The following is a 21,224-nucleotide window of genomic DNA, read 5'->3' on the forward strand; positions in this document are numbered from 1 at the left end:
ACAGAAAATGTCCAGGGATTAAATATATTGATTGGTACCTTTTGCTTAAAGAACATTTTGGATTCTCGGTTGCAGCAAAGGTTTTTCTTAAGCTTTTAGCTTCAAAATGCACAAAATAACCGTATTTTGACTATATATTCAAAATGTGTTTTGTCGTTTGTTGATGTGGTTCATAAGTGTTTCTCTTTTCTCGTTTTTTAGACCATTGGTTTGCCTGTTTGAATGGTTTTACACTGGTAGTTTTTTGGGCCTTGTATAGCTTGCTGTTCGGTGTGAGCCAAGGCTCCGTGTTGAAGGCCGTAATTTGACCTATAAGGGTTTACTTTTACAAATTGTGACTTGGATTGAGAGTTGTCTCATTGGTACTCATACCACATCTTTTTATATCTATCTATTGACTTATGATACTCTTATGAATAAATTAGTTCTACCGAGCATTAAGGCTTTGAAATAGAACAATTTAAGAACCAAATTATGAAAATGTTTAATGATAACATTGAAATTCAAGGACATATTTGAACTGATTAAGTTAGTATAAAAAAAATTAAAAGCCATTATTCTTTTTATCAGCATTTCGTCTTAACAAAACGCTTATTCAGATAAAAATATTAACTCAAATGAGTTAGTAAAACTACTTTTACAAGATCAAAACATTGTGATAGTTGTTCGGTTGTATGAATGAAATCGTATGCATTTCATTGATAAATTGAAGTGAATGGACATAAACACACGCTATTGTTGCACTGATAAGTGAATGCATTAATATACCTAATATTGCATTAATATACCTAATATTTTCGATTATCAAGTCTTGTCCTTAATCTTAATAAAAGAACAGAGTTCAAATATCCCCCGTGTTGCACATATTTTATTTGTTTAAGGGCAATAATTAAAAAAAAAACCTCTTTTTTGGTTCTGTAATTTTTTTTTTTTAAATATCTTAAGAGAAATGTAAAGAAATGAATGCTTGCGAGCCAGTGCAATTCAATTTCTGATATAATTGATATTTCCAATGGGCATAACTCTTTTAAAAATATTCAATCAGCACTGATTTTTTTAGGACATGTCCTTTATAAACCTTTGAAATAAGTTTCATAAAAATCTGGCCAAATTGTACATGTACAAGCACTTATAATGCAATTCCCATAAATTTAACATTTCCAAGGGTCATAACTCTTTTTAAAATAACTAATTGGCACTGACTATCGATCTTCTCCGAGACATTACAGATATTATCAGGAAACTTAAGGCTGAATAGTGAAAATTATCCAACAGACATCTTAATCTTACAATATTTCTATAGAATAACTATAGTTGTTCTAATGCATAATGTTAGAAAGAAACTCACTGAGAGCTATTTCAATCCCTTACCTCTTACTTTATACTCTACAATCTTGTTTTCATTTGTATCTAAAAATTAAAGGTTGAAACTATTACAGTTAAGCATGCACCTAATTTTACACCAATAGTATTTTATGTCTATATTCAAGACAAACATGGTATACAAACTGGATTAAATACTAATTGATACATTACATAATTCTATGGAATAACTATAGTAATTCAGTCACATCGTTATACATCAGGTTAAAATGACTTTCAAATTTAAGGATTAAATTAATAGATATCCATCTGAATTAACATGATTAACTCCAAACTGAAAATTTTAGCTTTTTTTATCCATTAATTAAATCCCTAAATTTGACAGAAATAAACCAAACTACCAATCAACCTAGAATTCTGTAAGATAAATACATAATTGAGATATCTGTAGAGTTACATGAAAATAAAAGTTGATTTGAATTATAGAAATTTTTAAAGATGACTATCTGAATTAAGTCTGAACTGAAAATTTTTGATTTTTTTTACCTATTTAAAATCATTGTTAATTAAATCCTTTATTTTGACAGCAATAAACCAAACTATCAAATAAAGTTACTGAAATTTTAAAAGGTTACTATCTGAATTTAGTCTCAGTCAGGATTTTACTTCGTTAAAATTATCTCCCCATTATGCCACTGAATTTATATAATCTTAAAAATGGAAGCCATTGTAGTGATGACGCACTGTCAATTTACCCTTGAAAAACTGATGAATTTATCCACAAAGTATCATTACAATCCTTATAAAATTGAGAATGGAAATGGGGAATATGTCAAAGAGACAACAACCCGACCAAAGAGCAGACAATAGCCGAAGGCCACCAATTGGTCTCCAATGCAGCGAGAAAATCCCGCACCCGGAGGTGGTCCTCAGCTGGCCCCTAAATAAAATTGTGTGCTAGTTCAGTGAAAATGGACGTCACACTAAACTCCAAAACATATAAATGAACTAAAATTAAAAAACATACAAGACTAACAAAGGCCAGAGGCTCCTGACTTGGGACAGGCCATTTAATGTACTTTTATGCATATGGTCAACTTAAAACTATTGCCTGATCAGTTGTCAGGGGGAGTTTTCGAAAGTTCAAGAATATTTTAAAAAATTCAAATTAAATATTTCTAAAAATTTTCAGAGGTTGAAGACTAATTACCTTAGATAACACCTGGGAAAAGTATATCTAATACATTTTGTCATATGAAATGACCAAGATAAGTATGATTTATTTGATGTGAAGTGTTTTATAATGTTTTTGAATTTGGGAAGGCAATCGGCGCCATTTTTTTATTACCCTGTTTGCATTCTGTACCATTCTGTGATAAAATGAATGCGATTATAACAAATTTGAAGTGACAGAATACAAGTTTGATACACTGGCATCACTGTAAAACTAGTTTGAATGACATTTTATTGATATTATCAGAAATTATTAGGATAATAGCGAGTACGTTTTTAACACATGTCCGTTTCCGTATCGTATCTTTATTACCTATGACCCAACGATAAAATCGGCTACATTTAGGTAGTGTCAAGTCCCGTCAATATATATGTTCCTGATAACACACACAAAAAATGAAGTTATTTGAAGTTATGCATTTCTAAGATCCACTAGAAAAGTCTGTCATCAAGTACTTTTAATGTTTAAAATTGTTATTTGAACACACTTACTCTGTTGTTATGACTCACTAGAAAGGTATTTCACTTGACCCATATATCTTATTTTTTAGAACTGTAAATTTCTGATGTTATTATATCAACCTAGAGCCTAAATATATAAAAATAATAGAATCTGAAGCGAGATGATGTATCAAATATTTTTCTTTAATACGTTTTCAAGACAGAATATCCAACTCAAACACGCCGGAACATAAAAAGGTCTGCTCGACTTTCTATTCTCTATGAAATTATTGCCCATTTTGGGGGTTTTTTCCCAAAAAAGCTGTTGCCAGGGGGCAGAGATGCAAATTAATGCTTTAAAAAGACCAATCTATTATCTTTCTCTGGAATTTTTTTCGGCTGAATTTATGCTTATGCACAAAAAAGATCCACATGTATTTGCACCTACCACAATCGACTGTTTTGTGAAAATTTGCCTATAATTCAAAAGTTTACAAATATCTCGAAGCTCCATACCACAATTTAAGTAAAAACACATACATAAGATGCATAAAATCCTAAACTATGCACATTCAATAAATTTTAAAGCCCATAGAAACAGATGTAAATAATTCAAATTTACCAACTTGGTAATTTTTACCTTCTCTAACGAGTTCCATTTCTTTTGTTTAATTTCAACTGTGTTTCCGCCTGGTCTAAACTGAAAATTCCAGCTTTTTTTACCTATTAGTTAAATCCTTAAATTTGACAGAAATAAACCAAAATACCAAATAACCTTGTGTTTTGTAAGATCAATATACTAGAGGCTCTCAAGAGCATGTGTCAATCACCTGACTCTACTTTGGTTTTAGAAATCATGTAAAGATAGATAAAAATCATAACAGATACCCAAATAATGATTGAGGCCAAATTTTGATTAATATTGGTCCAGTTATTTAATAAAATATCCTGGTGGCCATCTTGAACAGTAAATCGGCAACAAAGTAGCAACACTTGGTCAGCACTTCATAAGGAACATTCATGCCATGTTTGGTTTCATTCCATTCAGTGGTACTCTAAAAGAAGACATGTGTATGTATTTCCCATAGGGTCCTATGTTAAATTAAGCCCCCCCCCCCCCCCCCCCCTAGCGGCCATCTTGGATGATGGATCGACTGCAAAGTAACAACACTTGGTCAGCAACTCATAAGGAACATTCATGCCATGTTTGGTTCAATTCCATTCAGTGGTTCTCTAAAAGAAGACAATTGTATGTATTTCCCATAGGGGTCCTATGTTAAACTAAGTCCCCCGCTGTCGGCCATCTTGGATGATGGATCGGCTACAAAGTAACAACACTTGGTCAACATCTCATAAGGAAGATTCATGCCATGTTTGGTTTCATTCCATTCAGTGGTTCTCTAAAAGATGACATTTGTATGTATTTCCCATAGGTCCTTTGTTCAACTAAGTCCCCTGCTGTCGGCCATCTTGGATGATGGACCGACTGCAAAGTAACAACACTTGGTCAGCACCTCATAAGGAACATTCATGCCATGTTTGGTTTCATTCCATTCAGTGGTTCTCTAAAAGAAGACATTTGTATGTATTTCCCATAGGGTCCTATGTTAAACTAAGTCCCCCGCTGGCGGCCATCTTGGATGATGGATCGGATACAAAGTAACAACACTTGGTCAGAACCTCATAAGGGACATTCATGCCATGTTTGGTTTCATTCCATTCAGTGGTTCTCTAAAAGAAGACATTTGTATGTATTTCCCATAGGGTCCTATGTTAAACTAAGTCCCCTACTGGCGGCCATCTTGGATGATGGACCGACTGCAAAGTAACAACACTTGGTCAGCATCTCATAAGGAACATTCATGCCATGTTTGGTTTCATTCCATCCAGTGGTTCTCTAAAAGAAGACATTTGTATGTATTTCCCATAGGGTCCTATGTTAAACTAAGTCCCCTGCTGGCGGCCATCTTGGATGATGGATCGGCTACAAAGTAACAACACTTGGTCAGCACCTCATAAGGAACATTCATGCCATGTTTGGTTTCATTCCATTCAGTGGTTCTCTAAAAGAAGACATTTGTATGTATTTCCCATAGGGTCCTATGTTAAACTAAGTTCCCCGATGGCGGCCATCTTGGATGATGGATCGGCTACAAAGTAACAACACATGGTCAGCATCTCATAAGGAACATTCATGCCATGTTTTGTTTTTTTCCATTCAGTGGTTCTCTAAAAGAAGTCATTTGTATGCATTTCCCATAGGGTCCTATGTTAAACTAAGTCCCCCGCTGGCGGCCACTTTGGATGATGGATCGGCTACAAAGTAACAACACTTGGTCAGCACCTCATAAGGAACATTCATGCCATGTTTGGTTTCATTCCATTCAGTGGTTCTCTAGAAGAAGTTCAAAATGTAAAAAGTTAACGCCGACGACGGACGACGCCGGACGACGCCGGACGACGGACGACGGACGCCAAGTGATGAGAAAAGCTCACTTGGCCCTTAGGGCCAGGTGAGCTAATAATTGAAATAGCTGTAGAGTTTTATGAAAATCTATGTTTATTTGAAAAAGTTATAGATATTTTTAAAAGTGATTATCTGAATTTAATCCAAACATGCTTATTCTAGCTTTTCTTTTACTAATTAATACAATCCTCAACTTTGACAGCAATGAAGCCAACTACCAGATAACCTGGAACTTTGTAAGATCAATATATAATTGAGATAGATGGGCTGTTTCTGACCAGTCGAGACTAAATATAAAGTTCAAGACTGAGTTGAGACTTGTCAAAACTGGTCGCGCATTTGGCGAGACCATATTCAGACTATACCAAGATTATCAAGTACTCAATCAGACTTATCAAGTAAAGTCAAGACCAAAGTCGAGTACAGTTAAGTTCTGTCGAGATTATGTCGAGTCTTGACAAGCAAAATCTGTGCTTGACCAAACTAGCACAAAATATGGATTTTTCAAACTCTGAGCAGTTTGTAGTGTACAAAATAAATAATTCAAAAGACAAAAATTTGAATTTGCAATCAATAACTTTACAAACAAAAAATTGTGATTGTTATTCATAAGTCATTAAAATATTTAGTCACACGACCATTTTCCAGATTCCGTCTTTGACAAAATTGACTACAGAATCAGAATTTGTATCAGTCAGACCACCTGTCCCTTTCACTACAAACTCTCGTGAAGTAATTTATCTAAACTCTAACAATTGCTGCTGATGAGGAAACCAATATAAAAGTGTATTCAAATTTATAATTCTGGGACAGCTATTAGCCAGGCATTTGGGTTGATTATGAACTATCGTTCCTTTTCATTAATTATAGGTTAGTTACATCAGACATCAAGAGGTTACATTTACTTTCTGAAAAAAAGGACCAATAATTGCAGATATGTTTGCAATTATCCAAGCTTGCTCAAAGCTACTACAATGATTGCATAATTTGTTTTTTCTAATTATTATGCCCCCGCCGTAGCGGTGGGGGCATTAAGTTTTACCCTTGTCTGTCTGTACATACATACATCCGTCCGTACGTCCCAAATTTGGTTTCTGTTCTCTAACTTGAGTTTGCCTCAACCAAATGTTATGAAACTTATACACAATGCTTATTACCACAAAACACAGATCAAGTTTGAAATTTGGTGGCGTCACTTTAACCGTTCTAGAGTTATTCCTCTTTATAAATGGAAAATTTGCAAAATTTTTAGTTTCTGTTCTCTAACTTAAGTTTGCCTCAACCAAATGTTATGAAACTTATACACAATGCTTATTACTGCAAAAAACAGATCAAGTTTGAATTTTGGTGACGTCACTTTAACCGTTCTAGAGTTATTCCCCTTTATAAATGGAAAAATTGCAAAATTTTTAGTTTCCGTTTTCTTACTTAAGTTTGCCTCAACCAAATGTTATGAAACTTATACACAATGCTTATTACGACAAAACACAGATCAAGTTTGAATTTTGGTGGTGTCGCTTTAACCGTTCTAGAGTTATTCCCCTTTATAAATTGAAAAATTGCAAAATTTTTATTTCTTCTAAATATCAAGTAAATTTTATACGACGATATATTGGTATGACGTTGGCGTCGTCGTTGCCGTCGTCCGAAGACACATTGGTTTTCGCACTCTAACTTTGGTGTAAGTGAATGGATCTCTATGAAATTTTACCATAAGGTTCAATAACACAAAAGGAAGGTTGGGATAGATTTTGGGGGTTATGGTACCAACAGTTAAGGAATTAGGGGCCAAAAAGGGGCCAAAAATAAGCATTTTTGTAACTTCCAGACATAACTTGTGTGTTAGTGTATGGATCTCTCTGACATTGTACCACAAGGTTTCATATCACAAAGGGAATGATGGGATTGATTTTGAGGGTAATTGCCTCCAAATTTTAAGAATAAGGGCCAAAAAAGGGGCAAAAAACAAGCATTTTTCTAGTTTCATGACAATAACTTGTGTGTAAGTGTATGGATCTTTATGAAATTATACTACAAGGTACCATACCACAAAAGGAAAGCTGGAATAGAGTTTTGGGGTAATTGCTCAAAACGTTTAGGAATAAGGGGCCAAAAAAGGGGCAAAAATAAGCATTTTTCTAGTTTCCAGACAATAACTTGTGTTCAAGTGTATGGATCTCTCTGAAATTGTACTGCAAGGTACCATACCACAAATGGGAGGCTGGGATTGATTTTGGGGATAATTGCCTCAAAATTTTAGGAATTAGGGGCCAAAAAGGGGAAAAAAACAAGCATTTTTCTAGTTCCCAGACAATAACTTGTGTTCAAGTGTATGGATCTCTCTGAAATTGTACTGCAAGGTACCATACCATAAAGGGAAGGCTGGGATTGATTTTGAGGGTAATTGCCTCAAAATTTTAGGAAAAAGGGGCCAAAAAACAAGCATTTTTCTAGTTTCCAGACAATAACTTGTGTTCAAGTGTATGGATCTCTCTGAAATTGTACTGCAAGGTACCATACCACAAAGGGAAGGCTGGGATTGAGTTTGGGGGGTGATGAATCATAAGGGGGTTCAAAAATTTGGGGGGGGGGGATTTTTTTTTCCTTTTTTTTCTTTCAAATTTTCCATTTTAAATTGGTTATTTCTGATTTATATATAAAAGCAAATAATAATGATATGGTTTGAATAGGTAAATTAAATTTTTTTAAATTCTTAGACCACATTCATTCTGTGTCAGAAACCTACACTAGTAGCAAGATTTAAGTCTGAAACGGTCATTTTGGTCTTATCGAGTCTTAATCGCCTTGATTTACCGCTAGGGAAAAACGTTAAGACCTGTTTAGACTTTCAGACTCTGTTACGATATATCGTGTTCAGTCAGATCAGTCGGGTCAAGATAAACAAGATAGATTCTTCTAGCGTTTAAATAAGACTTGATTAGATCACGTTCAGATAAAATAAGACCAAAGGTAAAAAATCTGTTTAGCTGCTGTAAGATCGTGTTCAGTCGTGTTAAGATTTTAAATATTTTAAATAAAACGAGCGACACTCTATCTGTGTTTTTCAGGGGTTACTCCCCTTTATGAATAAAATCGGCATAGCTTGGAGGATATTCTTTTGTGGTCTTTTAATGTAATACTATATATCTATTTCATTAAATAACGTATGCAAACGAACAATTCATTTTTTCCCGATAGAATTTTTAACATTTAATTGGTTATATAAGAAAAGATTAATTGTTGTAACCGGGAAATGTGATAGTCATTAAAACTTTGCAGTCGTGCTTTCTGACATAAAGTAGTCATGTATTTATTCATTCCGCCCGTAAAGATATAATGATAAGTAATATATCCCCAAGATGTTCCTAAATTTGCTTAAACGTTTTTTGTTTCTAATGTAAAATAATAGTTCTGATCCATATAAAATTTGTCAAGAAAAATATATTCTAAGTATCTAATTTACTTTATATTTTTAAATATTATATATAGAAAACAGTTGCTTGGTGAAAGTTATTTACATTTCAATAAACGGATTATTTAAGCAGTCAACCGAAACGGGTTGTCATAAACTATCTAAATAATTACCCATGCAACGCTTATGATGTTTTAGCCATTGACGTAAAATGAATAAAGTTCCATGTCTTATCTTATATAAGGATTTACCAGGTAAAATTATTACATTGACAAATACAAAAACATTATTTAAAAAAAAAATGCAACAAGAATAAAGAATATTTTAAGAATTTAGTTGACAGTTTATATTTACCATTAGGTACCTATAAAGACCGATTTCGATACCTCTCTTGATTTTTTTTATCATCAAGTTTGTTTTAGCACGAACTAATACAAGAATAAATCATATTATAGAAAAATATCAAACGACACCCAAGAGAAAATGAAAACGGGATCTATCGGGATCCCAGTCAAATCCCGGTAAAATTAGCGGGATAAGCCGGGATGGGCCTCAGAAGTCGGGATTCCATTCGGGATAAATATCTGAAACTGGGATCCCATTCAGGATATATGTCTGAAACTGGGATCCCATTGGGATATCTGTCTCAAGCTGGGATCCAATCCCAGTTGAAGCAAGATAAATATACGAAACTGGGATCCCATTGGGATAACTGTCTGAAACCGGGATCCCATCTTACTTTAAACAGGGAAACATAAACCAGAATTTTGTGTGGAATTTAAAAAAAATTATCCTGGAAATGTAAAATATATCCTGGTTATAGATTTCTGTGAAAAACCTAAATTTTGTAAATTTTCCTTTTTAAATCAATATATTTTGAATGACCCCACTTAAAACTGGTGCTTTGAAAAATTGGATGCCCTTTTTTAAATGCCTCTCCCCCACTTATTGCTTCTAAAAATAAAAGTTGTCCTCTTTCAATGAAAATTTGAATTATTATTTGAATGCACTTGATAGATCAATTAATGGAAGTAAAGATGAAAAAAATAATTTTCAAAATATTTATATTTGAAGTGTTTTCAGGTTAAAAATAATTAAAAGTAATATTCTGATATGCATTTGCATTCAATTTGTTTTATTTTTTTTTTTTTAGAAAAAAAAACAATAAATTTAAGGAATATATTGTGAAAAGGTGATAAAAAAGGGGAAGTAACTGAAACATTTTTGAAATACACAAATTATTTATGACATAAAGCAAAGGTTATTTGTGTTAATTAACAATGTGTTTGACACCAAAGCTGTCAGGTGAAGCCCTGCACTTAATGGGTCACTTAATTTGACAGTTTACACAGCTAGCTGAACTTCTGTTGATGGAAGAATTACAAATTTTAGTTTGACAGTATTTCAAAGTCAGAAAAATGCCGAGATTTTCGCGATAAAAACGAAAGGGCGCCCGAGAAACGCCAACGGCTGTTTTGCCAGACAAGCTGGATCGTTTCTGATTTTCTACCTGTTGTCCGGCATTTAAATAACATAGAAAAATTATCAGATCAATGATAGGCCAACGATCGACATCGTAAAACCTTGGTTCTCAACTTATGTAAACAAGTCATGACCACGTGGTTTTTAGTAATTGTACTGAACAGTCCGACCCTAGAAAATACCGTCCTAGATAATGCGGCCACTAGTCCATCCGCATGCACCCTGTGCCGATTAAATTAAAGTTTTTTTTTTCTTATTTTTAAAAACTGGCCAGTAATAAATACTTTTATACGACACCCTTGATTTATTTTTATAATACCGTTACGGGGACGGATCAACTTCTGGCCGATATAATATGGGGCGAGATTGTCACCTCGACGTTAGAGTACTCAATAAAAACGTCATCAAAATGTGATTACGCTGTAGCAAAATAGAAGATTCCATGTGATGGTGAAGATGTTTTCAGATAAGTGCATTAAAATTTAATTTAACATGTGTATATAATGAGATTATAAAATATAATTTATTGAGGAACTATGATTTTTTTATGGTTTTTTTTTAGCAAATCAACATCAGAAAATCTGAAAGCATAAACCTGGGAACATGCAGATATATCTAATATATATATGTTCCTGCATAAACTGAAAAATATATTTATTTTTAACAACATTGAATAATCTTGTTGTCACATAACAGGCATAACTGGTAGATATGTAAAAATTTAATTGAATTGTGTGAATGGTTATTTGGTGAAAATAATAAGTCGCTAGTTTTTTATCTTCAGGGGATAAAAAAAGAGGGAGGGTAATTAATTTGATTCCAACTGGCTTCCAATGTATACTGTATAAACATGCAATAATATTTCTATTGAATTTATTGCTTCAAAATGTCTAAAACAATTGATTCTTTGTGGATTTTTTTGATACTTTTAGGGGATTAAATGATTAAATGGAGCTGCCAATTTTGAAAGTAAACGGATTGCATGCAGATTCCAGTTACCTTTACTCAGCAATACTAGTTGGAAGTACAGAGACAGCAAATTTAATTACAGAAAGGAGGAGAACTTCACATGTATCCTTTATATCTGACACACATTTTTAATATTATAATATTTGAAACTGAACAGCGAGCATCATTAAGCCATGGTGAAAACTGCGTATCTAAATACAATTAAGACAATGAAATGCTTGAAGGTGTTAGTGAACATGGGGAGGAGGGGTGGGGTGAGTACCATATTTAATTAATGGGTAATTTAACAATATAAGCAGCCATTAAAAATGGCAAACAAGTTCGCTAGTAGTACTAGTATCTATAATTTTGATGGAAGTTTAAGGATTAAGGACATTAAATACAAGTACATTTTTTTTTAATGGGAACTTGACAGCCATTGAAATAAGATATTAAACATGGCCAATACAATGTAATTCATGCCGCAATGTTTATATATACGTGACAGATTTGATACAACAAGGGCAATATTCATCTACCTTATAATGAGTAATAAATGTGTATATTCCCTCAGAAAATGCAAAATCGTAGCATTTCGGGAATCCCGCCAAAAGTCCGGGATTCCCGATGTAAATCCCAGTGGAAATATATATTTCCACTGGGGTAAAATTTCGGGAATCCCGCCAAAAGTCCGGGATTCCCGATGTAAATCCCAGTGGAAATATACTGGAATCCCAGTATATTTCCACTGGGATAAAATTTCGGGATTCCCGCTAAAAGAGCGGGATCCCAATCAGAATCCCAGTATATTCCAATCAAAATCCCACAATATCCCAGTGGGATCCCAGTATATTTCAACCGGGATTTACATCGGAATTCCCGGACTTTTGGCGGGATTCCCGAAATTTTATCCCGGTGGAATTAGGTGGGATCCCACTTGGAATCCCATCAAAATTCCAGCTGGGATTTCAGTGGGATTCCAGATTTATTTTCTCTTGGGCATAAGTTAAGAAACGATTGATAAAATCTTGTGTACGGTTTATATTTCTGTTTTGTATCAGATTTTTGTTATAACACCAACGTTACTTCTGATTTAAAAAAACAGTGATATGCTTACTTGCTTTTCGGAATTGACCAAAAAACTATAAAATAACGTAGCGAAATGATCGTACTTATAAATTAGACCTTTGTTTTTCCATTTTGAATTGTTTTACACAAGTCATTTTGGGGACCTTTATAGCTTGCTGTTCGGTGTGAGCCAAAGCTCCGTGTTGAGGCCGTACTTTTAATCTATAATTGTTTTATACTTTGTGACTTGGATGGAGATGACTATTTGGCACACATACCACATCTTCTTATTTATATTAACCGGGAGCAGTTTATAATATTTTCATTTCGAAAAAAAGAAATATGCAATTCAGTAAATCAAATCGATTTGTACCATATTGTTACATTCAAAGGTCTTTAACTGAAGTAAATGATTGATAGAAATACATTATTTTCATTGCATCGCTCCTAAAAAAATGTTCAGTGTCAAATATTACACATCGATGATCACCTAGATGTTCAGCTGATTCAACAGAAAATTAAACTTAGGACTAGGATCAAATGCAATTCATTACGTTACAATTGTATCCAATATTAATATTGCTAATAACATTCAGTCGAGGAAAAGACACATGTGACATTGATATGCATTGGTTTGTTCTAGCCTGATACGGCGAGCGCGTGTCGACAAAAAAAAAGGTCATGTTCATGTTAACAAGAGAACAATTGTTGTGAATCAGAGCCAAATTGACCTTTGTTCCAACTTTATTCATACATAATGCGTGCTTGTGGACAAAAGGTCACAGACGAAAGGTCACAATTCAGTTTCTGAGACTATTTTCTTTGAAAAAGAAAATACTTATTTTAAAAAAAATGTTTTGTATGTATCTTGAACTATTGTATATATAAACCAACTCTGTAAACAAATGTATTAAATGAACAAATAATTGTTTAGTAAACAAACTATCAAAGTGGCTTGGTACCTAAACAGCTTCATGGGGCTACCCAAGAGAAAATGAAAACGGGATCTATCGGGATCCCAGTCAAATCCCGGTAAAATTAGCGGGATAAGCCGGGATGGGCCTCAGAAGTCGGGATTCCATTCGGGATAAATATCTGAAACTGGGATCCCATTCAGGATATATGTCTGAAACTGGGATCCCATTGGGATATCTGTCTCAAGCTGGGATCCAATCCCAGTTGAAGCAAGATAAATATACGAAACTGGGATCCCATTGGGATAACTGTCTGAAACCGGGATCCCATCTTACTTTAAACAGGGAAACATAAACCAGAATTTTGTGTGGAATTTAAAAAAAATTATCCTGGAAATGTAAAATATATCCTGGTTATAGATTTCTGTGAAAAACCTAAATTTTGTAAATTTTCCTTTTTAAATCAATATATTTTGAATGACCCCACTTAAAACTGGTGCTTTGAAAAATTGGATGCCCTTTTTTAAATGCCTCTCCCCCACTTATTGCTTCTAAAAATAAAAGTTGTCCTCTTTCAATGAAAATTTGAATTATTATTTGAATGCACTTGATAGATCAATTAATGGAAGTAAAGATGAAAAAAATAATTTTCAAAATATTTATATTTGAAGTGTTTTCAGGTTAAAAATAATTAAAAGTAATATTCTGATATGCATTTGCATTCAATTTGTTTTATTTTTTTTTTTTTAGAAAAAAAAACAATAAATTTAAGGAATATATTGTGAAAAGGTGATAAAAAAGGGGAAGTAACTGAAACATTTTTGAAATACACAAATTATTTATGACATAAAGCAAAGGTTATTTGTGTTAATTAACAATGTGTTTGACACCAAAGCTGTCAGGTGAAGCCCTGCACTTAATGGGTCACTTAATTTGACAGTTTACACAGCTAGCTGAACTTCTGTTGATGGAAGAATTACAAATTTTAGTTTGACAGTATTTCAAAGTCAGAAAAATGCCGAGATTTTCGCGATAAAAACGAAAGGGCGCCCGAGAAACGCCAACGGCTGTTTTGCCAGACAAGCTGGATCGTTTCTGATTTTCTACCTGTTGTCCGGCATTTAAATAACATAGAAAAATTATCAGATCAATGATAGGCCAACGATCGACATCGTAAAACCTTGGTTCTCAACTTATGTAAACAAGTCATGACCACGTGGTTTTTAGTAATTGTACTGAACAGTCCGACCCTAGAAAATACCGTCCTAGATAATGCGGCCACTAGTCCATCCGCATGCACCCTGTGCCGATTAAATTAAAGTTTTTTTTTTCTTATTTTTAAAAACTGGCCAGTAATAAATACTTTTATACGACACCCTTGATTTATTTTTATAATACCGTTACGGGGACGGATCAACTTCTGGCCGATATAATATGGGGCGAGATTGTCACCTCGACGTTAGAGTACTCAATAAAAACGTCATCAAAATGTGATTACGCTGTAGCAAAATAGAAGATTCCATGTGATGGTGAAGATGTTTTCAGATAAGTGCATTAAAATTTAATTTAACATGTGTATATAATGAGATTATAAAATATAATTTATTGAGGAACTATGATTTTTTTATGGTTTTTTTTTAGCAAATCAACATCAGAAAATCTGAAAGCATAAACCTGGGAACATGCAGATATATCTAATATATATATGTTCCTGCATAAACTGAAAAATATATTTATTTTTAACAACATTGAATAATCTTGTTGTCACATAACAGGCATAACTGGTAGATATGTAAAAATTTAATTGAATTGTGTGAATGGTTATTTGGTGAAAATAATAAGTCGCTAGTTTTTTATCTTCAGGGGATAAAAAAAGAGGGAGGGTAATTAATTTGATTCCAACTGGCTTCCAATGTATACTGTATAAACATGCAATAATATTTCTATTGAATTTATTGCTTCAAAATGTCTAAAACAATTGATTCTTTGTGGATTTTTTTGATACTTTTAGGGGATTAAATGATTAAATGGAGCTGCCAATTTTGAAAGTAAACGGATTGCATGCAGATTCCAGTTACCTTTACTCAGCAATACTAGTTGGAAGTACAGAGACAGCAAATTTAATTACAGAAAGGAGGAGAACTTCACATGTATCCTTTATATCTGACACACATTTTTAATATTATAATATTTGAAACTGAACAGCGAGCATCATTAAGCCATGGTGAAAACTGCGTATCTAAATACAATTAAGACAATGAAATGCTTGAAGGTGTTAGTGAACATGGGGAGGAGGGGTGGGGTGAGTACCATATTTAATTAATGGGTAATTTAACAATATAAGCAGCCATTAAAAATGGCAAACAAGTTCGCTAGTAGTACTAGTATCTATAATTTTGATGGAAGTTTAAGGATTAAGGACATTAAATACAAGTACATTTTTTTTTAATGGGAACTTGACAGCCATTGAAATAAGATATTAAACATGGCCAATACAATGTAATTCATGCCGCAATGTTTATATATACGTGACAGATTTGATACAACAAGGGCAATATTCATCTACCTTATAATGAGTAATAAATGTGTATATTCCCTCAGAAAATGCAAAATCGTAGCATTTCGGGAATCCCGCCAAAAGTCCGGGATTCCCGATGTAAATCCCAGTGGAAATATATATTTCCACTGGGGTAAAATTTCGGGAATCCCGCCAAAAGTCCGGGATTCCCGATGTAAATCCCAGTGGAAATATACTGGAATCCCAGTATATTTCCACTGGGATAAAATTTCGGGATTCCCGCTAAAAGAGCGGGATCCCAATCAGAATCCCAGTATATTCCAATCAAAATCCCACAATATCCCAGTGGGATCCCAGTATATTTCAACCGGGATTTACATCGGAATTCCCGGACTTTTGGCGGGATTCCCGAAATTTTATCCCGGTGGAATTAGGTGGGATCCCACTTGGAATCCCATCAAAATTCCAGCTGGGATTTCAGTGGGATTCCAGATTTATTTTCTCTTGGGTAAGAAATATTATATCATTTGCACGATTAAAATTTAATAAATCTTCATTTACCAAGGCTAATGAACAATTTCATAAACTGTAAAAAGAATATATGTAATACAAGTAATTTTTCAAGATATTTCTCTTACATACATAAACAATTGTCACTTCCTGTCCTGTGACTTTTCAGTGTCCGCTTACTGTTAAGGATATAGGAACTCCCTTACCCAGGACCTCCCTTACTAATGGAGAGAAAGCTGTCAGGACTACCAATCCTAAGTGTTAGAGAGAATAAAAAGTACATCAGTTATTCTCAATTTTATATGTTTTGCCTAAAACAAAACGGTTTTAAATGTTGAATTTAAGGAATGCTCGGATTTAAAAAATTAAATCTTTTTCGTTTGCTTTTCGTTGAAATCATCCTGAATATTATGCAATATTGTACGCTGAACATTCAACGATCATGGCCAAGCATGTGTTCTTCAAAATGCACGGTTTTAAATCATGTACATTGGAAATCAAGAATCGTGTGTCGTGTTCGACCTATAATCCTTTATTAAATAGTCGAAATTGACTATTAATATATAGTTTTTTTTGCAACTCTATATATGCGTGTTTTTGCCACTTTGCTTAGAAAAATTATCATATATCTTAATTCTCTTTCAATAACATTTCCTTATTCAATTTGCTACTCGTCTACCAAAAAAAAATAGATATTGTTTCATTTTTGCCATTTTGGTTAAGTTCTTGGTAGATGTATGCATGTCCTTTATGATCTCTCAGGTAAATATCAATAAAATGCTTCGCTGGGGTGCAGCTTGATACGACCGCAGAGGTCGAACCCTGAACAGTTGGGGCAAGTATGGACACAACATTCAAGCTTGATACAGCTCTGAATTTGGATTGTTATTAAATATTTGACACAGCATAGGTTTCTGACACAGAAAGAATGTGGTCTAAGAACTTGAATTTTTTTAATTTACCTATTATGGTCCAATGTCTAAAATCAAAATACATGGTTAGATTCAGCATATCAAAGAACCCCATATATTCAATTTTTGTTAAAATCAAACAAAGTTTAATTTTGGACCCCAACTTGGACCAACTTGAAAACTGGGCCCATAATCAAAAATCTAAACACATGTTTAGATTCAGCATATCAAAGAACCCCAAGAATTCAATTTTTGCTAAAATCAAACTAAGTTTAATTTTGGACCTTAATGTAGACCAATTTAAAAAATGGGACTTAAACTTAAAAATCTAAATACACGGTTAGATTTGGCATATCAAAGAACCCCAATAATTCAATTTTTGATGAAATCAAACAAAGTTTAATTTTGGACCCTTTTGACCTCAATATGAACCAATTTGATAGTGGGGCCCACAAATAAAAAATCTAAATACATGGTTAGATTCAGCATATCAAAGAACCTCATATATTCAATTTTTGTTGAAATCAAACAAAGTTTAATTTTGGACCCCAATTTGGACCAACTTGAAAATTGGGCCCATAATCAAAAATCTAAACACATGTTTAGATTCAGCATATCAAAGAACCCCATATATTCATTTTTTGTTGAAATCAAAAAAAGTTTAAATACTGGACCCTATCTTGGACCAACTTAAAAACTGGGCCCATAATCAAAAATCTAAACACATGTTTAGATTCAGCATATCAAAGAACCCCAAGAATTAATTTTTTGTTAAAATCTAACTAAGTTTAATTTTGGACCCTTTGGACCTTAATGTAGACCAATTTAAAAAACAGGACCCAAAATTGAAAATCTAAATACACGGTTAGATTTGGAATATCAAAGAACCACAATAATTCAATTTTTAGATGAAATCAAACAAAGTTTAATTTTGGACCCTTTTGACCTCAATATGAACCAATTTGATAGCGGGGCCCACAAATAAAAAATCTAAATACATGGTTAGATTCAGCATATCAAAGAACCCCATATATTCAATTTTTGTTGAAATCAAACAAAGTTTAATTTTGGACCCCAATTTGCACCAACATGAAAACTGGGCCAAAAATCAAAAATCTAAATACATGTATAGATTCAGCATATCAAAGAACCTCATATATTCAATTTTTGCTAAAATCAAACAAAGTTTAATTTTGGACCCTTTGGACCTTAATGTAGACCAATTTGAAAACTGGACCCAAAATTAAAAATCTAAATACACTGTTAGATTCGGCATAACAAATTAATAAATGTGATCAAAGATTTTACAAATCTAATGCGCCATACTGTGCAATTAAAGATTACTTCTTGAAATTTTTCAATATTTGAAATTTGAAAAAAAAATAATATTTGAAGAATAATTCTTTTTAATTTCTGAAATCTGAAATGAGAAAAAATTGACCCCCAACAATTTCTTTTTATCCCCCCCCCCCTTTTTTCTCCAAAAAAATTCTTTCCCTCAAGATATGGTCATAATCTCAATTCAAATTTCCAATGGAGTTGGCAACCATAATTACCCATTTAAATTTACCATAGTGCTAACTTAATCTATTTTATAATAGAATTAAAAATATAGTGTCAAATCTTTCATATGGATTTTTTTGTAAAAAAAAAAGATGCAACATTTGCAGATATTTTTACTGGTCTAACTTTATAAATATGCATTTCTTTAAACATAATTTAAAAGCTGTGTAAGGGAAGTAACCAAAACATTGTATTTGGATTACCTCCCTTACACTGTTTTAAATTATCTTTATTGTTCATTAACCATTACTTTATACATAATTTAAAAGCAGTGTAAGGGAGATAATTTCAATGATGTATTTGATTTATAACCCTTACACTGCTTTAAATTATGTTTTGTACTAAAGTATTTGTCCATTAACCAGGACAACCTTGTTTTTCCCCCTTTTTTGCCCCTAATTCCTAAACGGTTTGAGCCATAACCCCCCAAAGCAAATCCTAACCATCCCTTTGTGGTATGGAAACTTGTAGTATAATTTCAGAGAGATCCATACACCGTTCCACAGTAATTGTCTGGAAACTAGAAAATGCTTATTTTTGGCCCCTTTTTGGCCCCTAATTCCTTAACTGTTGGTACTATAACCCCCAAAATCAATCCCAACCTTCCTTTTGTGGTATTTACCCTTATGGTCAAATTTCAAAAAGATCAAATTACTTAAACTAAAGTTAGAGTGCGAAAACCAATGTGTCTTCGGACGACGACGCCGGACGACGCCGACGCTGGACGACGACGACAACGCCAACGCCATACCAATATACGACCACAAAATTTTTTTGCGGTCGTATAAAAATGAGTTTTGACGGTTGTGAATTAAGGATTAGTTACTTTATGGAACACTTATTTCCTTGGATGGTAGTACAAACTTGTATTTTATCCTTTAAAGTTAGTCTGCCTGTTTAAAATTTACAGTTTTAAGGAGAATTCTTCGTCTTTTGCAAATAGATAAAGAATAAAATGAAAATTTGCTTTCGATTGCATTCAGGCAGAGAGAAATATGTTTTGTTATATTTCAGACGATTTTTTGTACGGATATTAAACTATAATTCTTAATCTCTTCCAATTTACAAATATAATTTGGTATTGTTTTTTTCTGCAAATGGTAGATGAAACTTGTATGTTCTAATTTTTTTCAGAGGTCTGTGAAATCTTGAAAATATGAACTTCCCGGAAATCACAAGTCGCTTTATAGAATGCTTGTAAAATTCAGAAACTTGCAGTACGCTCATATTTAATACTTTTCTGTTAAAAAAGAAAGTGTAAAAATAAGAAGGCGAAAACGGGAGGGTTGTTACACAAACACGTTCTTCGCAATTTAATTCTAAACGAATAGTGATTATCTAACTTTTTGTTCCAATATCGAATACACAATCAAATCTCTAACTTATCCACGCTTGCAATAACCTTTTTATTGACAGGTTTCTGCTGGCATTTGATTGGACAGCAGTTTAATGTAGGCGTGAAAATCTATCACATTTATTCAATCAGCTGTCTTGTTAAACAAACCTGAGTGCGATGACCCACTATCCACATAGTTTATTTGTTTTTTTTTTATAATGAATTGATCATCAAAAGGACGTTGTTGCTATTGTTGGCCAGGGACTTTCTATACTAATGAAAAAGTCCATGTGTGTGCTTGTCAGATAGAAATAGACAACGCTTATATTTAAGAATAAAAAAGTGATGAAAAAGAAATATTATTATGCATTGGATGGATATTTAGACTAATTCACTAGCTTTGTTATACAGACGAAGATATAACGCCACATGTAGCAAGGATAAAAAAAAATTGATGATTTTGATTATGCTGAAAATGATATATTATCCAATCAAAGAGGAAGCGTACGATATGTCAACTTTGTAAAAAAAAATAATAGAAAAGCGTCTTTTTTATCCCTTATATTTTATGATATTTTGTGGACAATATAAATCTTAAATCAGTGTTTCAAAGTCATATCAGATAAAAAAAACATAATTGTAATTTCTGCCACAAAAAAAAAACGTATTTTAGAATCACAAAATAATTGAAATCGAATTTGAATTAGTTTTGTGCTCAATTAAGACTTTAAAATATCTATTCCTTTATAGTCACTATTTTGAGATCGAATTTAATAAGGTTCACATATAAGTATGTGCCAAAACAGAAAAAAAAACAGTTGCAAATCAACAGGTACGTCTAAACACTGCCCAGGACCTCCTGAGTGCACTCAGGCCATACAAAGTGCACCCAGGACTCTTTTAAAGTCGTCGTATATGCACACAGGGAAAATGTTTAAATTCTTTTCACGTTGTTTATTTTAGTGGAAACTTTAGGAAGATTTTGAAAACGAACTTAAATACATATTCAATATTTTTATAAAATAATGAGGGCAAGTGTCACTGATTTCACAACTGCTCAGGAATAATCCAATCAACAAAATTGATTGGATTATCCTT

The 21,224-nt window shown here is 33.1% G+C and overlaps 1 protein-coding gene and 1 long non-coding RNA gene across 18 annotated transcripts in view; both read right to left on the minus strand.

Annotated features, from left to right (window-relative positions):
• The window catches only part of LOC127711173 (ankyrin-1-like), a 145,332-nt gene that overhangs the window by 26,867 nt on the left and 97,241 nt on the right, over nt 1–21,224 (minus strand). For all 17 annotated transcript variants that reach the window (XM_052217125.1, XM_052217130.1, XM_052217141.1 and 14 more), the window contains exon 6: nt 1,372–1,410. In XM_052217125.1, the coding sequence (XP_052073085.1) occupies nt 1,372–1,410 (39 nt within the window). The remainder of the gene's footprint in view (nt 1–1,371; nt 1,411–21,224) is intronic.
• Nucleotides 4,166–5,504, minus strand: LOC127711178 (uncharacterized). The gene is made up of 3 exons (XR_007986537.1): nt 5,342–5,504; nt 4,512–5,175; nt 4,166–4,179 (listed from the first exon to the last, which is right to left on the minus strand). It is a non-coding gene; the product is annotated as an uncharacterized LOC127711178 (long non-coding RNA).

The sequence above is a fragment of the Mytilus californianus genome, unplaced genomic scaffold (assembly GCF_021869535.1).
Source record: "Mytilus californianus isolate M0D057914Y unplaced genomic scaffold, xbMytCali1.0.p SCAF_8, whole genome shotgun sequence".
Classification (NCBI taxonomy): Eukaryota; Metazoa; Mollusca; class Bivalvia; order Mytilida; family Mytilidae; genus Mytilus; species Mytilus californianus.